Source organism: Idiotropiscis lumnitzeri, chromosome 3, assembly GCF_059441095.1.
Source record: "Idiotropiscis lumnitzeri isolate Australia: NSW breed Sydney's pygmy pipehorse chromosome 3, RoL_Ilum_1.0, whole genome shotgun sequence".
Lineage (NCBI taxonomy): Eukaryota > Metazoa > Chordata > Actinopteri > Syngnathiformes > Syngnathidae > Idiotropiscis > Idiotropiscis lumnitzeri.
In genome coordinates this window covers 8,219,502-8,245,403 of record NC_142393.1, presented here as the reverse complement: position 1 = coordinate 8,245,403, position 25,902 = coordinate 8,219,502, and the positions used below count along the sequence as shown (strand labels likewise).

Below are 25,902 nucleotides of genomic sequence, written 5' to 3'. Positions count from 1 at the left end.
CATGTTTCTGAGCCGGTCCATCAAAAAGTGTGTGTGATCTAGCACACAGTATGGTTGGCCGATTAATCGAAATGTAATCGTGCTTTAAATTTTGATAATCAAGAAAAAATGATTTGTATGCCGAGTGGCGTGCTAAATTCCTACGATGTGAATACAGCCTGAATGCATCATCTTGCTTGTGAGCTAACATGTGATCATGAGATTGTGCCCTCATTGGTCGTGCTTTAAGCTGTTTAATGGCACCTTAGTTGGCATTTACATTTCAACTAAACACGCAGAAAACACTCGTTTATTTTTTTTAACACAATCATGAACTTTAAATCACGACAGCACGCACGTTTAATTGACCGACTTCCAGACATGCAGTCAACACAGTATTGTGATTGGATTACTTTTATTCGATTTTTTTCATACTAAATGAAAAAAAAATGAACTCGTGCAAAGTGCACGTGTAGCCAGACCGCCCAGCATATCAACACACGGAATCCGTTGCATAAAGCGTTTTTCAATTACAATGACATTTACAAGTCTCGAGAAAAGTACATGTTTTGAGATTTGCACACAAGCTCCGCTGCCCATGATTCACGCCTCTTTGATTTTTTTTTCACCTTCATTCACATCTTGTGCGCAGGGGGTGTGTCACATGTCTGGCAGGTGAATCCACACGAATGAAAAGGTGGGCCAGTCCACTCACTTAAAAAAAAAAAAGAATTAGGCGCCAATGGGTCAATACGACCCTTTGTCAACACAAGGCAGACTTCTATGTAAAGAACAGAAGGCTCATAAATATGGACACAGATGGATAACCTTCATAATCACTGAAATCTCCGAGGAGCTTTAAATGCACATTTTCTGGTTTCTAAATAAAACGCTCTGCACATTTGGATTTTTTTTTTCACATCTTTTTGTTTATACAGTAGCACGATACCGCCTAGTTGGTGGAATGGCTTCGCGAAGACACGATGCTTGGCGTGTTTCAATTACCATTGTTGTCACGATCATTGTGACTCGGCCACACAATCTGAGCTGCCAACAGCGTGAGGAGGAATGTCTGTCCTCACGCCATCATGTCATCTCTTCAATATTAGTGACACTCATTGCAAAAGTACAAAAGAAATGATCGAATGAATGTGTGAAATATATCAGCTTTTTAAAGCTACACGGACACTCATGTTTTTTAAAGGGCATTTTTTTTAGCTCTGTTATTTTGCTATTCTCTTTTTCTTAGATTATTTTAGAGATTCTATTGCCTTAATAAATGCACCCTTAAGCTTAAGTAATGGCTTAACTAAGAAAGTGGTATTTTGACAAGATATATATATATATATATATCTTTTTTACATTAAACATCACCTCATGATTATATCTCCCTTGCTAATGTTAGCTACAAGCTTAGTTAAACATATCTTTCAATTCTACCACTGAATCAAAATTATTAATAAATATCCAAAAATCAGTACTTCTGTTTTTCGTGTTTTCTGGAAAAAATGAGGGGGGGAAATGACTGCTGCCATTGTTTTAGAAAGGTGACAAAAATAGTGCATTTGTGTTCAAAATTTTGTGACAGTCTATTTTGCGAGGTTATGACAGTTTTCCTACTATATTTCAGCAAAGACAAAATAAATGTTGCTGCTAGTACAAATGTCAGACTTGCACTGAAAACTAGAACTCAGCAGCTGCGTGCTCATTTTCCCAAAGTTCTGAGTCTGTACCAAACAGGCGGCTCAGGGTGACAAGAAAACCCAGGAGACGGACCCAGTTTAAGACTCTGTCTTACAGCATTTTACAATCCCATCGGGATGGACGCTCACTACTTTTTTTTTTCTGAAACCTTTATGACTTCTCTCAATTTGAGTGATCTGAACTACTTTGCTCTTGCCCCCCCATTTTTCCTTATCAGTCTGTTAATTGACTCTAACATTAACCGACCTCATGCAATGCCTGCTACCACTCTTGTATAAATTTTACTACCACAGGTGCAACTTGGAATTAAGTGTAATGTGGTAATAATGTGTTAAAGTATGTGCCATAAAGTCCATAATATTAGGAACACCAGTGGTGTCTCGTCAATAGAGGGCACTAAAGGGTGTCGTCCTCCTGCCCAGTTGAGTCACCAGAAAAGGGACAAAAATTAATGTAAATGCAATAATGTGATAAAAATCCTTCTAAATGAAAGTTTATCTGCAGGATAAATTGTACAGTTATTGATACGTAAAACTTATTCATTTATCTCCTACATCTCAAAAAGATGACATTACTTCCGGATTGGGCAAACAAAAGACCATAGTTAAATTGTCGTTTATGGTCCGACTCCAGCTTGCCCCATCCAATATGGCCCCCATACCAGGTTTCAACCGTGTATTGAGTTTTGTCTTCATATGCAACTCATTTAAGCCGCATGAATATATTTTGAGAGGAGAGCCCGGTTGTTTGGATAAAAACTGGTATACGGTGTATTTATGTACCTTAAGATATATCATATTACTGATAGGCCAGAGGACTTACTTTTTTGCTCTTTGGCTGGTTTAAGAAAGGAATTGGCCGGATATTGTAAACCACGATTGTATGGTGGAAAGATTTCGTTCACAAAGGCAATTCTGATTGTTCAGTGGGATTTAATTTTTTGATTTTTTGATTGTTTGATGCCCAGCAGGCCTAACTTTGTGTAAAAAGTTTGGCACGTATTTAACACGACAAGATTTCACAGACCACTATCAAACAAAAAAATATTAAAAATGTACATAAAAATACGTACATTTTGCATAGTTTACATCACTGGAATAAAAGATACACAATTACCACATTTTTGCAGTAAACAAATCATTTTCGCCTGAATTAAGCGGAATTACTCATTTCCCGTGACACGCCTGATGATCTCTCATGATAGATCTCTGATGGAAACAAGTCCCCACATTGGCCCATTAAACATTTCTTTAATCCTGATTTTCAGAATACATTCAGCACTGATGCAAGTGTTTTCTAAATATGGAAATAATCTCAACAGGATTTTGGCCTCAATTCTTTTTCCCAAATAGGGCACGGTCTCATCCAAAATATCACATCCTACCCTTTTAATACTGTATATTACTGTATAAATGTGATCCCAGAGCACCATTCCTTCCATCGCTCAATATGCCAGCTTTGATTCTCTGTAATTAGACCACTTAGCTGCACTTTTTACAAAAGACATCTGGCACATATTAATTTGATTGTGGTGTAATTTGCACAATAGCTCTTGTTTACAGTAAGTGTGGCTGCTCCTCACACCTCGCGCCTCCCACTCCACCTTGCAAACCATGGCTGTGTTTGGAATCACACATTCATTCTCTACTCTTTAATCACTCGATGACGCTGGCATCAGGTAGCCCCGTTAAATCATTTTCTTTACATTAGTATACTTTGAATCAAAACATCCTGTTTAGACTGGTGGGGTGCATAAGACTTTCTATCCTTCCATGTTGTGATGTTACTGAACTGATATTTTTGTGCTGTAACTCATCAACTTGTCTCGTGCTGAATATCAAACGATAGCCCGGACAGAGAAACAGCGCATTCCGCCAATGGGATAGATTTGATATTCTACTGAGCCCTGTTGTGCACTACTGGGGGTTAAAGGGCATATGCTGTAGGTGATAACCTGTATACTCACAACACATTCCAAGAGATGGGGATTTTGTCACAGGGAGGAAACAGTCTGTCCGGCTAAGTCCGGGCTTATTTTGTAAAAAAGGACAGACTAGGCAAGGGTGGAAGTGGGTTTTTGTCCGTCCCTTTAATCGTCCCGTACAAGAACAAGTACCACATGTAGAATTCAAATAGTTGCACTTGGAGCAGAATGAAATCTTATAATCTAATAATGATGTCACATGTACTGGTATTTATAACTGAGAAATAAGAGTGAGCGAGTGGAAGTGATACACGCGGCCGTGTGAAGAAGCAATTGAGAGCCAAAATGAGTATTTTAAATTGCATTAAATTTGAGCAAAGGGATAAAGTGCAATAAATACAGCCATCTCTACACTGCAACACCAGTCTGAGTTCATCTGTGAATTAGCATCATGTGACAACAAGAATCTGAGAAAGGTTCACGTACGCTCTGCATTCTGCATTTTTTAGAAGCGTCTCCTAGTGTTTATAATATAGACAATACCCCATTTAATAATGTGAAGTGGCGAGTCTTCCAGAGGATAATGTACATACAAATCTGTTTTTAATCGCAAAATTTAGCCATTGTGGCTTTTAATCACATTTGTTTTGTAGCTTGGGAATTACAGTAATGGATGTGAATCTGAAAAGTCATGTATGGATGCTGGTTTTTTTTGGGGGTGGGCGGGCAAACTGGTAAAAAAACAAGGATGGATGCGCTTTAAAAGGACGCAGAACGGTTATTTCATGAATAAGGACAGAGGGACGATGATGGAAGGGTGAACAGCTCGTGGCTGGAGGATGGGGTGGGGTTCCGCTGTATAAAGATGACTATAAAGTGGATGGAATGTCATTTTGAACTTAACTATAGCTCCTGCTGAGGTACCCTCATGGTGGCCATAGATCACACACATCCAGTCCTAAATCCTGGTAGCCTACCATTGATGCTCTAATCCCCCTCATGCTATAGCGAGAGCAAAGCTGAATATTAAATTCTTGTTTGCAGTGCTGGAGCCAATTTAAGCAGCTGGAGACAGCTAGCCGCATTTCTCCCATAGGATTTGAGTGTGACAATCTCCAAGAAATCCGTTTAATATGAGACCCCAGATTGGAATATGATGGAGCCAAAACTCTTGAGATTATGCTAATAGAAGCGGATACCTTTGATGTTGCTCAATTAAATTAAAGCGTTTTGTTCTAGATGTGACATCATTAGTTGAGGTTGTGGAGTTCTGAAAATGCTTCCGCAATTGCAATCTGCCACCAGAGTAAATACAAGCCTAAAATGTAGAAACAATGATACACAGTAATTTTACAGTGTATTAATTTAGCGTGCGGGGGCATCAGACAATTTAGGGACGGTTGAAATAAGGGGCACAGCATGCATAGAGAAGGATAAACCCCAACAGCTCAACATAAAACTGATCCAATTTAATCCAGCTTGCAAAGCTTTAGCCCCAACAGTTTGGAAGCAAAAAAAAAAAAAAACTGCAAATTGTGCTGCTCACTATGGAACACTATTGTCTCCTCTGTCTCTCTTTCTCGAATAGACCAAAGCATTTCCTATTTAAGACCAAGCCCCCCAAGACCATTAAAGCTTTGACAGCCTTTTAAACGAGCTCTGGCGGAGGATTCATCCTGCGAGCTATAACCGATGGCATGCAATAACTCCGTGGGGGCCTTGTGTGGAGCGGAATGTATGGCTCGTGTGTTCTAAGAGTGTTCGCACCAGGCTCTGCATGTTTAGTATGCATGAAAAAAGCGCACATGACAGCACAGGGAAATGCATGCAGCTTATTGGCTATGTTATGTCTCGTTTTGCCCGGGACCAGTACAGAGTCAAGAATCATTTAATCACCGATCACAACACTTGCACCGCATTTTTGACGTTTATGCTTTATGGTGCTACAAAAATAGAGATGTACTGTACAGCTAGATCATGTAATTTAATCAAGTGTTGCTGGTCATACCCAATTGCGTGGCTGGTTTTTGGCCAATATTAAGACTTTCATGTGTCTTGTATTGAGATTCAAAAAGGATCTGTGTGGCAGGTAATATTGAAGCACAAAGCCAAGCATGTCGAAAGAAAGCAGCAGTGCAGTCAGGTTGGTATATGGCCTGAGGGAAAAGTACAACCTCTCTAATTACACTTCAGTGCGTTCAGAGGTGAACAAGGGAGAAGTGTGCACTGGGATTGCTTTAATGGGCAAAGCACTGATGAGCATCCAATAACCACCAAATGCGCGAACCTCTGAATATTTCAACATTTTTTTTTTTGCATTCTGAGCTACATGTTTGATAATGTGACACCATGACAGTCAAACTGTTCTCTTCCTTTTTTCACTATTTGGGTCTCTTGATCTCATCAATGACAAGAATAAGATGACTTTTTTTTTCTTCTAACCTCTTAACAGCATTGGTCTCCTCTATCAATGTGACTGACCGACATTTGGCAGTTGAATCCCCACTGCAGGAAAACGCATCCCAGTGCTATTTATATGCCTCTTGGCAAAATAAACCTTGTTTGAATGAACCGATATTGGAGCTGTGCAGCTACTTAGTCCAAATATCTTTATACTGCTCTTTCTTCAAGAATATTAGACCATAATTTTGATCGCATTGAACACACAGACAAATGAAATTAGTTTTGGGAAAAAAAAAAAAAAAATTATATATATATATATATATATATATATATATATATGGAATCTGAGGTTTGTGGATGTTGTTTTGCATGACTACCGAAGGGCTTTATTTTAAAATAATAGTGGAAATAGTGAAAAGACTACTAAAATACTCAGTAACTAGTAATTTTGGATGTTTTTTTTTTCATCAGAGCAAAGTGAAGGAATGCAGCTCAATGGATTAGAAGTACAATTTCCTCTTAATGTATTTATTTAAGTAAAAGTCAAATGTTTGTTGCATTAAAACTACTCAGACAAGTACAATGTTTCCCAAAAGTTATTTTTGCAAATTTTAGCGTTACTACCCACCCTTGCTAAGGGCTCTATTTCTTTGCCCAGCGCAGGTTTACACAAAGTGCGGTCTATATCTGCACAGGGGCAGTGTAGATATTGTTTTGGTATTTTTTCCAGACAGGTACAAGTGGAGGGTGTATGTTTTGTAGTGTTGTAGGTGTGAACACAATTGAATCGGTTCCTCCCATTCCCTTTAAATGCAGCATGCTGATTTTCGGGAAATGGCAGAAAAAGAAACGGATTACCCCAAGACCACATTGAGAGTCTTTATTCACAAATGGAGAAAACATGGAACAGTGGCCAACAGCCAACCTACAAATATTACCCCACAAGCTCTGCAATGACTCATCCAGGTCATCACATGAGAACCCAAGAAAACATCTCAAGAACTGCAGGCCTCCCTCACCTCACTTAAAGTCAGTATTCATCACTCAACAATATGGAAAAGACAAAGGCCATAGTTGCAAGGCATAAACCACTGCTGACTAAAAATAACAACAGCTTGTCTTACTTAAAAAAATTTAAAAAAAAAAAACATGAATGATCCACAAGACTTTCTGTCTTCATATCTGGCGTAAATGTAACAAAGCATTTCAGTATAAGAACATGATACCAGGTCAAACCCGATGGTGATAGTGTGATGGTCTGGGGCTGCTTTGCAATTTCAGGGCCTGGACAGCCATAAATTGTGCTCTTTACCAGAAAAACCTGAGGAAGAATGTTGAACCATTAGTTTGGGTCCTCAAGTTTAAGTGTACATGGGTTCTGCAGAAGGACAACAATCCAAAATGCACCAGCAAATCAACTTCTGAGTGTCTTTAAAAAAAAAAATACCTGCAGATAATCGAATGAAATGCGAAAAGATAATCCAGGTATTTTTAAATACCTACCTCCCTTGACGGCATTCATCGCAACTGAACATAATTATCTTTGTCAGGGCATATTCGATTGTGGTCAATTATATTCTGTACGTATGCCAGTGAACACTTTACAAATTGTGCGTTAGCTGCGATTGTCTGTGGTTTGGGGCTGTAAAGAACAACATTTGATTTGATCAGCAGGAAGCACAGATGACATCACTAACAAGCTATTAGAAGGTTCTCAAAGCACAGCGGGGGGAACGCATGGCTCATCTCAAGAGACCAGAAATGTGAACCATGTACTTATGACTGGTGGGAAAGAAACATCTATTCATAGGCTGTCAAATTGGGTGAAAAAACAAGACACGAATGCTCTGGTGATAAAAATAAAGACATTGTTGGAAAACCAGTAGGATTCTAATTAAGGAAACGGATAGATATGTAGTGTCAATACGAGAAATGGCAATTCAATACAAAGTCTTTGAACAAGGAGCAAGACCCAAATCGATACTTTACCTTCACCTCCTCTGCTCATTACTCGAAGCAGAGAGGTGGCGGGTGGCTGTTTCATGTGACTACATGAGACGTATATTACGGTGCCGCTTGGCGACTGACACCGTCCGGTAGTTTTGCTCGTTAACAGACGTTGGATGAATAACTGGAGCTGTATGTTGCCGGGAGGCTGCATGGCGTTATTTACTTCCCAATGGACCAATGATGGCAAGTATGAAAAAGGAGGAATACTTTCATCATCCCTGAGGGGATCATTGTTGTGTCAAAGGGCATTTGTTAGATAGAAAACCTCTATGTAGAAATAATGCCGTTTTCAATATATATTTCTTTGCCTTTATTTTGAGCTAAAACCTAAAAAAAAAAAGCTTCCATTTAACAAATTCCCTCAGTTTCTTATTTGACTTAATCAACTCCAACATACTAACAATTGGACCAAAAAAAAAAAAAAAAAAAAGCACAATCCTGCCATGTTCAACACTTGAGGGTTCATCGGTGCAGTAGGTGGGTAGGCGTCAGGTTAGCAATTTCTGCGTGTGTCAGTGTGTAGGTAGGTGTGTGTCAGTGTGTCAGCAGTGGCGCCTGCAGGATGTGAACACGCAGGGGATGCAGTCAGCTGCCGTGGATGAGATATAGCATGTGGCCATGTTGTAAAACGCCGGTGCATTTGTCAGCACACTGATTCAGATAAGTGGCTGCTCCGCGCGAGGGAGATTGTATGGGAGGTCAAAGAGCTGTGAGAGATGGCAAAGCAATAGTGTCGGGAAAATGTGTGCGCCTCACATTCAGCTCCCGGGCAAGATTTCATGCCGGCGGTGGCAACAGGGCTCTCACCATTGACTGATGAGTGACTCACTCCACTATGATACAGACAGCATCTGTTAGATGGAATCTAATGCAGCCTGGACCTGCTGGGTGAATTATGAGGCTTTGTAAGATAGATGAAATTTGACTCTTGCTCATTTTTAAAAATGTGAAGGTCTTTGAAAGGACATGGCACTGCAGTTGGCCTCTTGTTGTTATTACCCTCTGATTTTTTTCTGGTTTGATGTGTTTTTAACATGATACGGCAATATAGTTGATCAGGCTTGTGTCGGCGAATGCCTTCTACAAAAAAATATTTCATTATAACCCAATTGATTTGTTGACACAATTTGGTTGATTTAAATAAACTGTCTTGGTATTCATCACCATGTTCATATTCATCAATTAAAAATGTTAAATGAATAGCAAAGAGTCCCTGTAAATAGAAATAGAGATCAGTTACTGCAAAAGAAGTCGGCAATTATGGATTACGTAATTGTATTTGTGGAAGAGAGGGTTAATTTCCTGCTCTGGGGAGGAGTGTACTTTTTGAATATTTATCTTGTTTACATATTCATCACTATAAATCTGTCAGGATAACAGTATGATGTGAAGAATTAGATCAGGACAGCGGGGAAATGTTCCTACTTAATTACTTTTACGCTCTGTACTTTTTAATGTTTTCCTTTACAGTTTGATTTTCTTTTTTTTCCTTTTTATATTTAAAATAAAGAGAAAAAAAACATTTTAATATTTTGTGTGTTTCTCAAATCAAAACCCGCTCCTAGCCACTCAAACGCCCTCTGGTGGTATTTAAGTATATTATTTGGTTTTGTTTGGCTCAATTAAATTCTGTGATTTCTTTTTTTTTTTTTTTAATGTAATTTTTTTTAATGAGGCTGTGTCATGGTATATATGTCAATTCCCCTATAGGTAATTGTGAGAAAATGGCAACAAGCTTTCAACGTATGTTTGATCGAAAGCCCCAAAACGGATGTTTTCATACGTTTTCTGTATCTTTGCTTAATTGCAGGATGAGCACTTCCGGTCTCTAGTCCTGCACTGACTGGCGATATGCTCTAAAGACAACCCACCAGCCATCATGAAAGGGTTAGGAGCCAACCGCAGTCGACATCTCTCTGACTCGTGTGAGCCAGCAGGGTGCCCGCAGAAACCTCTCTGCCCTTTGACCTCTGACCCTCACTGCTCCTTCATGTTGAGCCCAACCATAGACCACTACGGCACCCTGGATCCTCACCTCCACCAGTATCCTCCCACTAGCCCAACCAACTTGACTCCAGACTGCCTGCTGCCCTTCTACCAGATGTCCAACAGCAGCACCTTCCCTCGTCTCCACTTCACGCCGCAGACAGAGCAGTCGGACTGTCCCCAGGGCTGTATGGCAGGAAGTGCGGGAGCCGGGCAGGGCAGCAGGGCGGGTGCACTATCCACCTCTTTGTCACTGGGAATGGGCCTAGGCTTGGGTCTCACTGGTGCTCCCATGATCACAAGTGGATCAGCCACTATTTCTTCTGCAGCGGCAGCCAAGATGAATCGGTTGCCATCCAACATCTTGGATCAACTCGAAAGGCATCTTCCCCTGCAGCGGGATGGCTTCAGCACTTTGCAGTTTCACAGAGGACGTATGTCCAAACAACGCAGTGAGAGTCCCGGACGGATACGCCACCTGATGCATTCTGTGCAGAAGCTCTTTGCCAAATCTCAATCCCTGGAAAACTCTTCCGTTAAAGGAAATGCAATCACCGGAGCCAGCGAGGACAGCGGTAGAGCGACCCATAGGAGCAAGAGTAAAGATAGGGCTAAGACTGAAGGACCAAAGCAGAAATCAAGGGCAAATGCATTAGGCCTGTGGAACTCGGACAACGCTCTTGACAGTGATGCTACCAAAGCTGGCACCATAGCTGTCGGTTACCGCAACCCGTTGTGCATGATGACACTTGGTCGAGCGATATCAGACAGCCAGGCCCACCCTAGACATATCCCACAGGGCTACAACACCATTTCTGCACATTCTCTGAAATCTTCGAAAAGCAGCAGTGACCTCAAGCTCCTGGGATGTCCAGTATTACAGGTTGGTTCCAAGGAAGAGGGGGGAAGAGCTCGGAGCAAGGATGATACGTTGGTGAAGAGGGGATCCTGGTCTAATCTCACCCTCAGTCAGGCCCGGCAAGTGTTACAGAAAGGCTCGGCTACAGTCAACAGGACACTTTTAAAAACAAAATCATGCCACCAGGATCTGGCTAACCAGTTCCTTCAGGTAGGAGTACCAGTGAGTATATTTATCTCCATCATCATCGTAGTTTTAAAAATGTGTTTACCATACTCATCAATGTTACATTTTTTACATGCTCGTAAATTATGATTTTGGTTGTCTACCACAATTATATTTTAATCCCATAACCATATTTCACAAAAAGTCCAACAAAATCAAATTCACTATACAGCTTTTTAGGAATTCTGCAGTCTGTTAATCTGAACTAAACACTCGTTCCTACAATTTAGGTTCCACTGGGAGACTTGGCCGGCACTTTAGGGCCCGGCCGAGCCAAAGGAACAGAAATCCCATGTCGAAGGATGCGCAGTGGCAGCTACGTGAAAGCAATGGGAGACACGGAGGACAGCGAAGACTCAGAGGGAAGCCCCAAGCCTTCTCCCAAATCTGCAGCCCGTCGCCAGAGCTATCTGAAGGCCACTCAGCAGTCCTTCAGTGAACAGCAGCCTCCTCCACCTGCACGCAAGTGAGTCCCACAGTACAAGAGGACACATTCATTCATTCATATCTTGCACTCATCATTCCAGCAGACATGGTCGGTCTTGGTCACGCTTCCAATGTTAGACAGCAGGGGGCGACATCTAGCCAAAAATAATATGGAACATGCTGTGGCGCAGCATGCTGCTGAAACTGTTCAGTTTGTGGTCCAGCTAAAGGAGAATACATAGTCGAAAGAGTTTTGTATGATTGGAATAAAACAAGGATAGGTGAATATTTGCCATGTGTTCTACCCCTTCATCCACACCGACAGGCCTCGTTGCTACGCTCTCATGCGGGAGGATTTTCTTTGGTCTCCACTACAGAGTGCATGCTCTATGCAGCATCTGAGGTCAGTGTCATCCATGGGCAGGTTGTATGGCCAATGAACCGAGCCCACCTCACTTGCCCTACCTCCCCCCCACTACCCAGCATCATTTTTGGTCAAACATTCCCGCCAGTCGTTTTTGTCTCCACCTTCTGTAACCTCTCCACTCTGCAAAGTATTTTTCACGAGACTTCCCTTTTTGCATACCATACAAAGTGATCATAGCATCCCCCTCAAGTCCCCTACTGCTTGGAGCACACAGATTTCACTAACGCTTGGAGCCAGTTTTGTAGTCCAGAACAGAGGAAACTTGCCAGAAATAGTTGTGAGCTGTGACAAGTCAAATAATGACAGAATATGAATCTTATTTGATTTCATCATAAATGAATGTTTCCTCTGTGCTGCTATTTTAAACCCAAGAGTCACTCTTCACATATCTCCGTTTTTAATCTAAAAATACCCAGGGGAATTTTGGAGTAGGATTTCAAGTTTCTCCTGGATATAAAAGACTCTTCTCTGCACTGCACTCTGGGTGTCCTCTTCGAAGCTGATTATTGCGCTCTCTTCCACAGCTCCCTGCCCTCCCTAAAAGAACTGTCCACAAATCGGAGCCTTGACAACTTAGACTGCTTGGTGAGCCCACTCGAGACATCACCAGGCCACGGACATAAAGATTTCAGCCATTGCCCCGGTACTTTTGCTAGAGGACCTGCCGCTCAGGTATTTGTGTAGTCACTCATTCGACATTCATATATCATACAGTATGAAATGATTGTGTCTCAATTTATTCACAAAATGAATTAGTGTGAAATTGGGGGGTGACTGTAAACCAGGTGTGGGCAAACTACGGCCCGGGGGCCACATGCGGCCCGTTAAACGTTTTAATCCGGCCGGCCGAACTTGAAAACATTTGAATGAATAAACCTTGTTAATGTTTTATTTTCTAAATACTGTGGTTTTTCAAAGACATATATTTTGTCGTAATGCTTTTGTTCACTTTCATTTCAAATTAAATTAATTTTTTTTCTCCAATGAGGTGAGGTTACCAAAACACTCCATCCATATGCTCCTTGTTCGGCGCCTCTGTCAAATTTTAGAATTGTGGCCCGCCAATCAAAAACTTTGCTCACCCCTCGTGTAAACTGTCCATTGCAGTAAATGTTGAGTGGTCAAGGTTTTTTTTGTCTATAGATTGCTGCAATTGACTGGTGAGTGGTGACCAGTCCAATGTGTACTCTGGAATAGATTCCAATTTACACGCAAGCCAGTTGAAGACAAAGGCTATTGAAAATTAATGGATGACATTTGTACTCTAAAACTAACTTTGCCATTTTCACACACGTGGGAGATAGTACTTGAAACAATACTGATGCAATTTGGAGTAAACGCGATAAAAGAAAATCAGCGAAGCGAAAAAGTATCTGTGGCGCCTGCAAGTCTAATTCATCAGAATTTCCAAATCAATAAAATGGATACATCAAGGGTCACCAACGTCTCGCCCACCCCTAAGGACCCCGTGACTAGCCCGCTAGTCTGTTCTAAAAGTGGACTTTGGAGAAATTTAAATTTTGTAGGATTATTTCACAAGTGACCATTTGAAAAACACTGGTAGAGATTTATAGATTTTTCCAATTAATTGTGTGAAATCATTAATATGATCAGTGTCATCACATACCATAAATGTATGTTTTTAATTCATCTTAATAATAATAGACACCATTATTAATGGGGTATTAAGCACTTTTTCTTATTTCATTTAATTTTATTAATCACTCCCTAAAAAGCAGCTCCTAGTTTCAAAAAGGCTGTTGACCCCTGCACTACATTGTGTGCTGAAATTGAGCAGTTGGCTGCTTGAGTATCGTGGAAATGTTTCAAATCATGCTCACTAAATCAAAATAGGAAATTAATTATCTTACATTACGGGGCAGATCAGCCTGGAGGAGTGGCCTACAGGGTTACAAGTATATTAATATTGGATAAAATATTTATAATATCAGTAAAGAGCCATGAGTTTTGATTTTGAGGTCTGCACAAAAAATGTTTTCAAAATTACATTGCAGAAGCTCTTATTTCTTTTAATCAGTTTTGTTTCTAGACAATAAAGTACTGTGTACACTGCTACACATAATATGAATTTAATAAATAAAAACTGTTGATTCTATGAAAAAGTAAACCATGCAAATATGATGTTGGTAGGTTAAACTTGCAAAAAAAAAATACTGAACATAATATAATGCGCTGTTGTAAGATCATGTTAGTGAAGATGGTTGGTGATGTTTTTATAGTCGCAATAATACAGCATCCAACGACCCACCGCATCCAGTTTGATCCATCACACTATTTTTAGTAACAAAAATAATGTCTACCCGCTCCAGCAACACCATGGAGTGTACAGTCAGCGTCGATGCCGAATGGCATCAACAAGCAAAATGCTCATTTTCATCAAGGCACACCAGGAAACGCAAGGAAAATGCATCTGAGGGTGTAATTAGTTAATGCATGTTTCTCAGTCTATCTTCTGCCTTTAGCGTGTGAGTCTGCACACGATCTTTCAGGTATGCGGGCGTGGCTTTGGGCACTCTGTTCCGCACTGTGAGGGGGAATCACACGCAGTGGAGGCCTTGGACCTCCCTGCGCCGACGTGCTTTAGGTCGCGCAGTCACAGCTACTTGAGGGCCATCCAGGCCGGTTGCTCCCAGGATGAAGATACGGCCTCTGCGGACTCCGACTCACCACCGCCCACCGCCCAAACCTACAACTCAAACACCAGTGAGTATTGTACTCTTCAACACTAACTTGTGATATGACAGAGAAAGAGAGGATAATATGGACCATTCAATAACCACAAGAATGAATGAAAGAGTAACTGAATCACATATAATAAAATATTAGAAGTTTGTAGCTCTGCTTACAGCATTTAACCGCTTTTAACCACATTTAACCTTCAAGTTGTATTTTCTGTATGGGAAGTACAATTGTCATTCAACTTAGATGCAATTCATTTTTAATTGAATCTTTGAAGTTGGTTTGTACTTCCGATATTTATGTTATTATTCAAATTGTGCACATTGTCACAATGGATCAGAATAATACACAATTAGATATAAAATGTTTTTCTTGAAAACAGTATTTTAAGATGAGGTTTTGTGGGAATCATCTTAGATGATGATCATCTGAAAGGTTAGTCTTTGGCTCTGGTGGGCAAGGGCTCCATGGTGGACAAAATTAAAACATGGCAACGACTTTATAGACAGATGCTGGTCTACTTGCTGACTACTGTTAAGGTTCCATTGAGCACTGTGATACCCCAACTCAATATATATATTTTTTTGTTAGGTAGTTCATATATTGCATACTTGTATTGGTAAAACAGATTAAATAAAACTATTGAGCGTGTGCACCTATGAGTTTAGTTTCAGTCTACAATTAAATATAATCGCTTTGTCATGTGATTGCTTGCTTGCTTTTTATTTTTAGATGGTTTTCTAGACGTTTGCCCTTTTCAAACAGTGACTGACTTGTTTGATTTCAGTCTTCAATTATGTCTTCATAATTATGTTGTAGATTATGTAATGTTGTTTTGTGGTTGCTGAAAAGCGAACAAAACCGTTGACTTTCAATAGCAATGGGATATGAACGATGCTATTGCATTTCATATGGATGAAGCCTTTGGGCAATACCTGTTGACCTGACACACTATAGTGCTCACCCGTGTTTGTGAGTGTATGAGAATGAATGAGTTTGTTTTCCAAACAAAATTTAATGCTCTTTTACTTATATACATAGTATAAATACAACTACATGGATTTAGTTTGCATGATCTCACTCAAAATGGCAGAAAAAAAAATAAATTAATAAATAAAATAAATGGGCTATGCGTCATTTCCCATGCAATCATACTGGTAAAGATGTTTTGCCTAATCAGCATTTAAGTATAAATTCTAAGAAACGCTAGTCGTATATTTCTGTATGCGTGGTTGTACGACTTCAGCTTGCACAACCTGCAGCATGTTGCTATGTAAACTTGTGGTTTGTGTTACTAGGAGATTTTTGTTTTGATGACAGGTTAGTGAGAGGTCGCAGAACCTAATCCACTACATCGAATTATGTACATAGTTATTCCCGGAAAAAAAAAACAGAATCATGCATAACGCGCTAAACTCACACAAAAAGAGAGATATCCTTCAGAAATCGATCGACGCTATAGACATTTATCGAGGTCGAGTAGGTCGGGTTCCCGCGACGTTTGACCCAAAGGAAAGCTCACCTATCCGTGAGTGAGCGCCTCGATGACACTTAAACCAATGGCTATGCTCACCGGTGACATTGGTGACCAAACTGTCCAATCGCTGTTCATGAAATCATTCCAGACAAAGCGTGTCTGCCAATCCTCGTCGCAGGGCGTGAACTACAAAATCCTCTTTCACAGCCTCGCTGTGTATCTAATGGCAGCGCTCGTTTCCCTGTTTGCTTCTTCTCGTCTCTCTCTCAAGAATGGGCATCAAGTCATGCTTTTCCACTCGCCGATGAAACAGTAGGTCATTTAATTGCATTCTCTTCAGATGAGATTCGCATTTGGACTATTTTGTGAAATCCCTTTCGTTAGCAGCCCGCTAACCCGGGTTAACCACATTTGCATTGTAGGCTTGACGGAGCTAGCTAACGTGGGTGAAGAAAGGAAGGAGATGCTGATAGTCATGCCGCCGCCCTTGTCAGCGTGGCGTGAACGTGGCGACCGCTGCCACTTTCGTGGGTGTGTTTTATCACCGACGTGGAGCGCCTCCGTCTAACGTGTCTCAAAAACGCCTCGGCTGTGTGGTAACAGAACACCGTGACAGCAACGGGCGGGCGAGTTAGCGCGGCACAAGCTAACGGGACGTCAGGCGTCCGCAGAAGGACTCGCTCATCGCGCTCGTAATATTTTGGCTAATATTTGCCATACACGAAATCCATGACTTAAATAGTTGCGTACTGACTAGAGATCGGTCAACTAATGCTATTCAACCCGAACGTTCAGATATGTTATTAATGCTTTTATTTTCTTATTTGGTGAACACTTAACTTTGGCATTTGCTGTGGGAAAATAATCATGATATCCCAGAACGGATAAAAAACGTTTCACTCTTCGCTAGTAGTACTGAATTAATAATGTTCAGCCTCCTCCTTAGTGAACTCTGAACGTTAGTGTTATGCTATTTGAGCAATTTAAATTCTTAAGTGCCCTTTAACAGAAAAACTGGTCTGATTACCAGAGAGTGATGTGCACTCAAAATGTAAAAATAGCAAGCTATTTGCTTGATGAAGATTGTTTATCCTGTTTTGGGAAGTGCCGCTTTTGTTATTGTTCACTTTGGCATTATTGGTTTAAGCTTCATATACGAACAAGGTGTGCTCATTGAATTGACTGTCTTTATCCCAATGTGTGTGTCTGCGTATCTCCATGGAGAGACAATGAGTCATCCTAAACTATTACACACACTTCCGCTCACTCAATGATGACGTAATCGTTCGGATGAATGGGAGACGCGTCACTAGTTTCACAGTAAACTCCACAGCCAATGTTCTGCGTTTGTGGCTAACTCAATTTGTCAGGCCAGTTTGTCTCAACACATTCAATGTTGTGACCCATTAACTTTACTCTTGGACTTGACAGAAGTTTTGTCTTGGTGACGATTATTGTCTAACTTTGCTTGAGAAATAAGACCCAAATAATATTACAAGTGTTAGGAATATATTAAATAACCTGTTGAAAAAACGTAGGTGTTAGTATTATAATCAAAATGATTAATTAGCCAATATAGAGGTGGTCAATTTTAACATATGTTTTGTTAACATTGGCCCTGAATTGGCAGAAAGAATTGTAGCAGTGGGTTCAACTAACAATAATAATATTGCCTTTATTAGTCCCACAATGGGGAAATTCGAGATTCGAACCCAGGCCTCCTGGGGAGACTGGGTCCTGAACGCGGCGCCTTAGACCACTCGGCCATCCTGGCAGCCAACAAACTGCTGTCTCATTCCAATATAAATTAAATGTATTCCTTCCTTTAACCGCGTGACGAGAAAGATCATCACTAATTAAATCATTGTAAAAGTACTAACATAAACTGGGCTGGATATGGCTTTAATAATGAATATTATTAAATTGTGAAATCAATTGCAAACTTAACATGTCTTTAAAAACAGGAGCATTTCCAATGAGGATAATAATTGTTAGATGTATAAAACCAACAATGGCGATTTAAACAATTTGTCAATTTCTGGCCTATATTAGTATTAACTCAACTTGTTGTGAAATACACTATATAAATAAAGTTGCACTGGATTGCATTGCATTGCGTTGTAAAAAGATTCGTAAAAATGTAGATTGACATTAACAAATAGAGTAATACTCATCATTTATAGATTTGAAAAAGCCATTAACATGATTGGCTATAGCAACTTAGTTAAACTTTTTTTTTACATCAGCGTAAATCCATTATGGTTAATGTAATCTCAATGGGAGCTTTTGCATCCATTTTAAAGTGCATTACCCTTGGGTACGCTTGCGATCCATTCTCAAGTCTTTGTTGTTTTTCACGTATGTTAAGGATGTTTGTAATGCCTTAACATAACTGTAATTCGTTCTTTTGACAGATACTACTACTATCCTACACTCAGTTAAGCAGCAGTTACAGCAGTTAGGTCCAAACAGAATTGGAAAGGTAATGGCCAAAATGGCAGCCCCCATGAAATGGATGAATTAATCTGCTTAATTCTTATTCCACAAACACAATATTGTCCAGAACACCATGTTGAGACTAATGGTGGCATATACAACATATTGTTTGCATTCAGGTCCCCTTTAATGTTGTACAGTAATAAAATATTATCGTCAGTCATATGTTTTTAATCTATCTTAGTTCAAATCAAATATTAGTGTTACTACTGCACAAACTACTTTATATACAGGATGTGCATGAAGGGCGTCCCTTACCTAAGATGTTGACTTTATGTTAAAAAAAATTGACACTCAATATTCTTATCATTATGGCACATTGTTTAGGTTATCTTAATAATAAATAGCGGTTACTCTTTTGCAAAAGCTTATATAAAAAATGAAAATGTTATTAAAATAGGAATAATAAAAGGCCGTACACCTGTTATTAACAGTGTGTAAATAATGCCAGGTGCACTCCTGCATCTCGCTTTCACACCCTGAACTTGATATATTTACATCATCAGATTATTCTGTTACCTTCAGTCCAACAGGATTTTCCAGTAAGTGCTGGTTTACCCAACATTAGAATTCACTGGGGGTGTGTGGGGGGGGGGGGATTTCAGGCACTATCATGTATACTATTTCTGCCGCATTTTGTCTTGTTCAGCTGTTCATGCGCTCACTGTGCACAATTTATGTAGTTGTTCTGAGGGAATGATTGGTTTTCCCATTTGTCGTATACCCTGCTCAGCAATGCTTTGGCTTTCGGTTCAGCTGGAAGCTAGCCATCTTATTTTACCAACGGATTTTGCTGACCTTATATCTTTTATCGCCTTTTTAATACAAAGCTTGGCTCATATCCATAGTTGCACAAAGGGTCTGCCACGATGGGATTGTGAGCTGGTTATTTGTCTACACTGATATGAATCCATGTATAAATATCCAATAAACTATGCCCCTGCAAAAGATGTTCTTGTAACACCCTAATTAAATGTGTTTGACGATCTGAGCGTTATAATAAGGGTGCACAATGCATGGCTTTGTGGCCACTCGTGATCTGATAAGAATGCTAACACCCTAGAGGCATGCTGGCAATTTCATTGTCAACTCCTTCCAACAACAGTATTTTTGTTATTAAGCATGCACTCAGTTTATCTGAGTGAAAAAAAAAAAAAAAAGAATCCCAAAGTTTTTTTAATTTTTTTTTTTGCACAAGTAATGCTGCCACAACATTGAGTATGAAGGCCGGGGATGTGCTGGTTGTTTTTTTGTTTTTAATTTCTAAAACTTTATTTTTTATCCCTCTTATTTAGTTTGATATCTACATTTTGTGCAGAAATATGAAGGCTACTGTGCTTCTTGTTTTCTTTAACATCATTTTATATAGCATGCAGCTTATGAAAACAAGTGCCTGTCAGTTGAAGATGCAATTTTCTTGACGTTATATGGTTTATCTTGAATGCTATTTTAATCTGTGCACTTTGTGTGTTGCTAGCTATTTGTTTAGCCCTTTGTACTTTGGGAATAACATCCGAGGGCCAATACACAAGTCACTGTTTTGACTTAAAGTAATGGGGAATACTTCAACAGGCGTTGTTGACTCACATGGGTGCCAAAATTCAGTCCTCTAAACAAGCAAGACTTCACCTGCCTAATATTCATGTCGAACGTCTTTATTTATGGGGAAAATATTTTAAATGAGGCACATTTATCCTGGGACTTATTGTTTGAGAAGGACTTTGAGCAGACATGGTAATGAAGCGTGAAGGAGTGGCATGCAAAGGACAATCCCCAGAGTCAGACTGACGTCAGTGGAACACAACCCTCAGCAGGTTGACAAGCAAATAGTGGTGGTAGCTTTTGCTCTACTTGATAGAGGCAGCCAGAAATAAGGACAATGTGAAGATTTTTGTTCCAATAGGTGACATTTTTGACTTGACACACATTGCATTTTTTTAAATCTTTTTTTTCCAGCACTAAGACGTTAAACTCACGGCAATAATTCTGAACGACCTTTTTTTTTCCTTTTTCTTTTTCTGTCTGCAGTCAACAATAGGAAGGCTCCACCTCCAGTCCCACCCCGCACCACCTCCAAACCTCTCATCTCAGTGACACTTCAGAGCAGCACAGAGTCCGCCCAAGACACGTACCTTGACCAACAAGACCACGGCAGTGAAGCCAACAGCCAATCAGGACACAGCAATTCCTCTGAGAGTCTCTGTAGCATCCGCACCAGCGATCTGGCTAAGAGGAAGCAAGTTCCCAGTGCTGACCCAGCTGCTACCCCTGCACCTGCTGCAGCCTCCGTGCCCCCTGTTCCAGCTCCTCGTGAACTTCCACCCACTACCTCTTCCACCACTTCAACATTTGCTCAGCCCCAAAATGACAACCTGAACGCTAGCGTCACTTTGGAGCAACCCCCAACTGCAACCAAACGAAAGCTATCCTCTATTGGAATTCAGGTCAGATTTGTTGACTCTTTGGTTGTGGATTAAACAAATAATTTCAAACTTTATCAAGCACGTAAACAGTAATATGAAAATAATAATTGTAGCTATGAATGTGGGAAAGAAGTGGGGGTTATGGATATGAATTTTATATATTGGCAATTGTGCAAATTGGATTCCACTTAGTTTGCGCATCCATTCCATTCAGAGGAGGTTTTAAATGATTTGTTGTTTTATGTAATTATTAGGTGGATTGCCTTCAGCCTGTCGCTAGAGAGGAACTGTTACCCTTGACTGCGCCCCTAAAATTCCAGTCAATTGGAGTTCAAGTGGAGAACGGCAGGCCGTAAGTGTTCACTCGAATGGCTTTGTGTTTTTTTTTTTTTTCATTTGCTGTGTCAAAGTCCCGGTACACACAAGGATAATTGATCTGTATGTTGCCTTGATTATGTCCCTTCCTGACTAAGGATGTCAAACGCCAGACTGTCTTATGTTTCATCAATAAATTAGATTTTGGGTCTGGTCTGACAATCGTACAGAAACATGTTAAACATATTTACTAGGTTTAAAAATTGTTCAAAAATACGTTACATTGACAAATGACCAACTCGGTTGTGTTGTTTTGTGCTGTCAAGCCAGCCCGAAGGAAAACCTGATTTGCTACTGAAAAAAAAAAAAACAGGGAAAGAAAGAAATTCTGTGAGAAAAGTTTGCTTGTATCTCTTGTTGAAATTTTTTTTTTTTAAAGTTAAAATTTCACAACCAGTGTTATTCTACATTTCAATGACAATGTTGCATTTTCTTCAGAGTTAGGCTAAGTTTTCTTAAAAAGGACGCTGACCTCCGAGATTTTTATGTTCATGTGTCGTAAAGGATCTTGCACATCAGCTCTGTGCTATTCTCAGTGGCCTCAAAGTGGTAGTCAGGAATCTGTTTTAGAGGCATGATGTCATTACCTTGTTTTTTTTTTTCCCACCCAAGTGTCTGTCAGAGGCTGATGTTAATGCATGTCTGTGCAGTCTTAGCCGGGACAACAGCATGGCCTCCAGACAAAATACAGAGACCGAGCCTCAGGAGCACCTCGAAGCCGCACCCTTCGAAAGCAACAAAGCCAACGGCACCAGCCCCAAAACCACAAATTCCAACGCTAAGGACAAAGCCATGGAACAGCGGTCTCTTAAACAAACCTCAACTCCATCCAGAACATCCACCTCGCCTCCACAGACTCTGGACCCGGCTTTGGATCCTTCGTCACTGCCACCACCAGATCCCAGCCTGGCGAGCGGAAACTGCAACGCTCAAGGAGACTCGGCACAAGCCGGCTCGCCAGCTTGCCTCCGCGATGGGAACTGGTTCCTGAAGCTGTTGCAGGCGGAAACGGGTCGCATGGAGGGCTGGTGTCAACAGATGGAGCAGGAGACCAAAGACAACAAGCAGTCAGAAGAAGGTAAGAGATTTGATGAGGTCACTGTTGCACAAGTTGAGAAAAGTACTCAAGTTACAACTGATTACTGCTGTTTACTCAATTTCATCACCCCCAAAAAGGTGGGTGAAAATACTCCCAGAATAACACTCGGGCCATTAGGCAGACCTATTATTGCACATCTGAAATATGAATGAGTGGAGAGCCGACTCACTTGAGAGCCTCCATCAGATTATCAGACTTCCTTCCCAGCTCTCTGCAGACCTGAATGATGAATTTCCATCTCCATGCTAATAATAGGAAAACAGCGGAATACAGATTTGTCATCCTTTCGGAGACTGAGTTAATAAACCTCTTCGAAACGATCCATTTGCTGTCACTGAATGTTAAGTGATCGTATCAATATTTAATTACGATACAACAACAATTTTTGATTTGCAGTTACTCCCTCCCTGATCTTAATGCACTCTCCTGACCGTCATAGGCCTTTTACGTGCTTGTTTGTTCTAATGATTCCTTTTTGTCTCATTTGTAGTATTGGGGACGATCCGCAGTGCAGTCGGCAGTGCCCAGCTCCTCATTTCACAAAAGTTTGAGCAGTTCAGGGGGCTCTGTAATGAAAACCTGGTGAGAGAAGCAGATAATCCCTCATGATTGATTTACTAGTAGTGATGTTTTCTTTGCTCATGTCCTCTCCAGTTTTTCCTTTTATTACCTTAAAATGGAACTCACGCATCCCGACATTTATCATCTCAAAAGCCCTTATTGTGTTCTTGTGTCGCCCACCAGAACGTGAATGCCAACCCACGGCCAACAGCGCAGGACCTTGCGGGGTTCTGGGATCTACTGCAACTCTCAATAGAAGACATCAGCATGAAGTTTGATGAGCTCTACCAATTGAGAACCAATAATTGGCAACTCCCGGAGAAATCTGCAAAGGTGATTTTTTTTTTTTTTTTCCAAATTTGTGTCTCCACCCCAAAAAAACAAATACAAACCCCAAAGGTGCCCTTATTCTTTGTTCTCCTCAGGTTGAAAACAAGCAGCTTCCATCATCCGTGCCAAAGAAGCAATCAAAGCCCAGGCTGTCAGCTGGGAAGGACAGAAGCGTAGACTCTGCTGTGGACAAGCAGCGACAGGAAGCCCGAAAACGCTTGATGGCAGCAAAGCGTGCGGCCTCTGTGCGACAGAACTCGGCAACGGAGAGCGCTGACAGCATCGAAATCTACGTGCCCGAGGCACAGACTCGCCTCTGAGAAGGCCTTCACCTGTCATCTGCGTCTCCGCTCACACAGCGACTCAAACCCGGACAGAACTCAGTCGTTCACACATAGACAACTAAAAAATGGGGATCCAACCATTGCAGTGAGCCCGTGCTTCAGTGGGACACAAACCAACCATGCAAGATGTTTAATATGATTATTATTGACTTTATGCTAATTATATTCTCCCCAAGTATATCAAGACTAAGTACCTTTCTAGACAAGGACACGGCGAAGAATCTTGCTATTGCAGAAGTTTACCGTTTCTCAACTCTCGGGAGTGGACCGACAAGTTGTGGCTGCCTGGTTTACGACGTGAGCTACCATCCACACACACACTCAGGATACACGTGCAGGTGTACTCGCTGACCACAGAGTCTTCCTGTTCTCTATTTGTATATGGCTGCCACTCTTTGGCTGTACTCTTTACCGTGTAAAAGTTATGGGATGAGGTTTGGAATGCAGAGAACCAGAGGAAGGCAGTAGCAAATATATATATATATTATAAATAACACACTATTATGATGTTCATTTTGTAAATGTTGTATACCAGATTATTTGTTAGAAAGAGCTGCGTGTTCAGTACCAAGGTAGTTTTTTTTTCCCTCTTCTTTTTATAAATAGATCAAGTACATGTACTGTCAGGATACATTAGCACTTGATGCAACCATTTTTTGACTCCACCCCCCCCTTGTCTCACAAGCACACACTACATAGTCTGTGTCTGTGAATATCATCATTTAAGTCTTACATTTGTTGGGTTTGTTTTGAGGTGGGATTTTGGGAAGCACTGCTCAGCCAATGAGCTTTGGAGGAATGTATAGCACGTATGCATTTTGCAGCTCATTCCAACTTGATCACTGCACTTTCACCTCAGATCAAGTTTTCCTTGTTTTTGTTTCTTTTTTTGTTCACTAAATCATAACTTTAGCCGCATTATATGATGTGACATAGAGGGACCAAGACACCCACCACTTGATGTGTCATTCCCGTTTACCCAGACAACGTGAGTGTGTGGGAGTTTGCATACCACTGAAATGGAAATGGAAAAGCAATAATGAAATGAAGCTTTATCAGTGCAGGGCATGCCCAATCTTAAGTGATTTTAACTATTTGCCTCATATGGCTTTCTTGGCATGAAGGATGAATGATTCTTGCACTTGTGAACAGTCTTTTATCCACTTGACTCTCAGGTTGAAAGCTCAAAGTCAGAAGTAAGAACCACTATGAATCCAATGGGAATTTATTCCAATCACAAATGTGAACCAAGTAAATTATGAAATTGTTCTAACCCACAAGATGGGTCATGCATAGATTTTGGTGCAAAGCACAGACATCTGTTTTTGTCTACCACTTTTCACGCCCACCCTTGTTAAAACATGAATAACTGTGGTCCTCCCCATCCATGACACATCTGACTTCCTGCTAAAATGAGGTCGGCCTGTAATTCTAATCACTTATGGTGCTGCAAGGGATTTCCTTTTGTGCCAAGACAGCAGTGGTCATCAACATCTGTGTCGGTTTGAGTTTTTTTTGTTTTTTTTTAATTTAATGCGTTTTTATTATTTAATGTACTTGTAAGTCTTAACAAAGGTTGTTGGCACCACTTCCAATGGTACACACGTGGAGCCTGGCATGAAGCCCAATTAAAGGGTCGAGCCTCTAGTCTAGTGAGACTCACGCGCCCCCTACTGGTCAGTCCCCGCGTTACACGCCAACGATCATGTCCTACCCCGGTTTTGAATCAAAGCAAAAATAACATTGAATTGTCAATGTTGGCAATGCATCCCATTTTTGTTGATTTTTATTTGATTTGTATACATCAACAGTGGACATGTGCATTTCATTGTCCAAAGAAATCATTAAACATCCCTTTGCTACATGTCCTGGTCATCATTCTGGGTCTTTTTTTAAACTATTATGACACTTATTTGCTGCTCACATTAAGATATTAGTAGGCTTTACATTATACCCTTTAGACTGTAATCACAAAGCATGGCGTTCATACGTGTACAAATATTTATATCGCTAGTTCGGGTTTTGTAAATGTGGAACTTCTAGTCTGTGAGGTGTTCTGGCAACGTACGTTAAAGACAGATCCCTTTATTCATTTCATTATGATGATGAGAGTATGAGCAATTTGTTTACCTGTACTTCCTGAGTTTCCAAGGG

General features: G+C 40.6%; 1 protein-coding gene across 4 annotated transcripts in view; it reads left to right on the top strand.

Annotated features, from left to right (window-relative positions):
- dlgap4a (discs, large (Drosophila) homolog-associated protein 4a) overlaps nt 1-25,612 on the top strand; it is a 58,625-nt gene extending 33,013 nt beyond the window's left edge. For 2 of the 4 annotated variants that reach the window (XM_088289256.1, XM_088289254.1), the window contains 11 exons: nt 9,831-11,087; nt 11,321-11,556; nt 11,842-11,919; nt 12,468-12,615; nt 14,427-14,667; nt 20,645-21,060; nt 21,294-21,391; nt 22,065-22,492; nt 23,004-23,095; nt 23,258-23,407; nt 23,500-25,612. In XM_088289256.1, the coding sequence (XP_088145382.1) occupies nt 9,900-11,087; nt 11,321-11,556; nt 11,842-11,919; nt 12,468-12,615; nt 14,427-14,667; nt 20,645-21,060; nt 21,294-21,391; nt 22,065-22,492; nt 23,004-23,095; nt 23,258-23,407; nt 23,500-23,724 (3,300 nt within the window). In that variant the 5' untranslated portion in view covers nt 9,831-9,899 and the 3' untranslated portion in view covers nt 23,725-25,612. The remainder of the gene's footprint in view (nt 1-9,830; nt 11,088-11,320; nt 11,557-11,841; nt 11,920-12,467; nt 12,616-14,426; nt 14,668-20,644; nt 21,061-21,293; nt 21,392-22,064; nt 22,493-23,003; nt 23,096-23,257; nt 23,408-23,499) is intronic. The other 2 variants (XM_088289257.1, XM_088289258.1) reach the window with 2 other exon arrangements.
- Nucleotides 25,613-25,902: the final 290 nt, after the last annotated feature.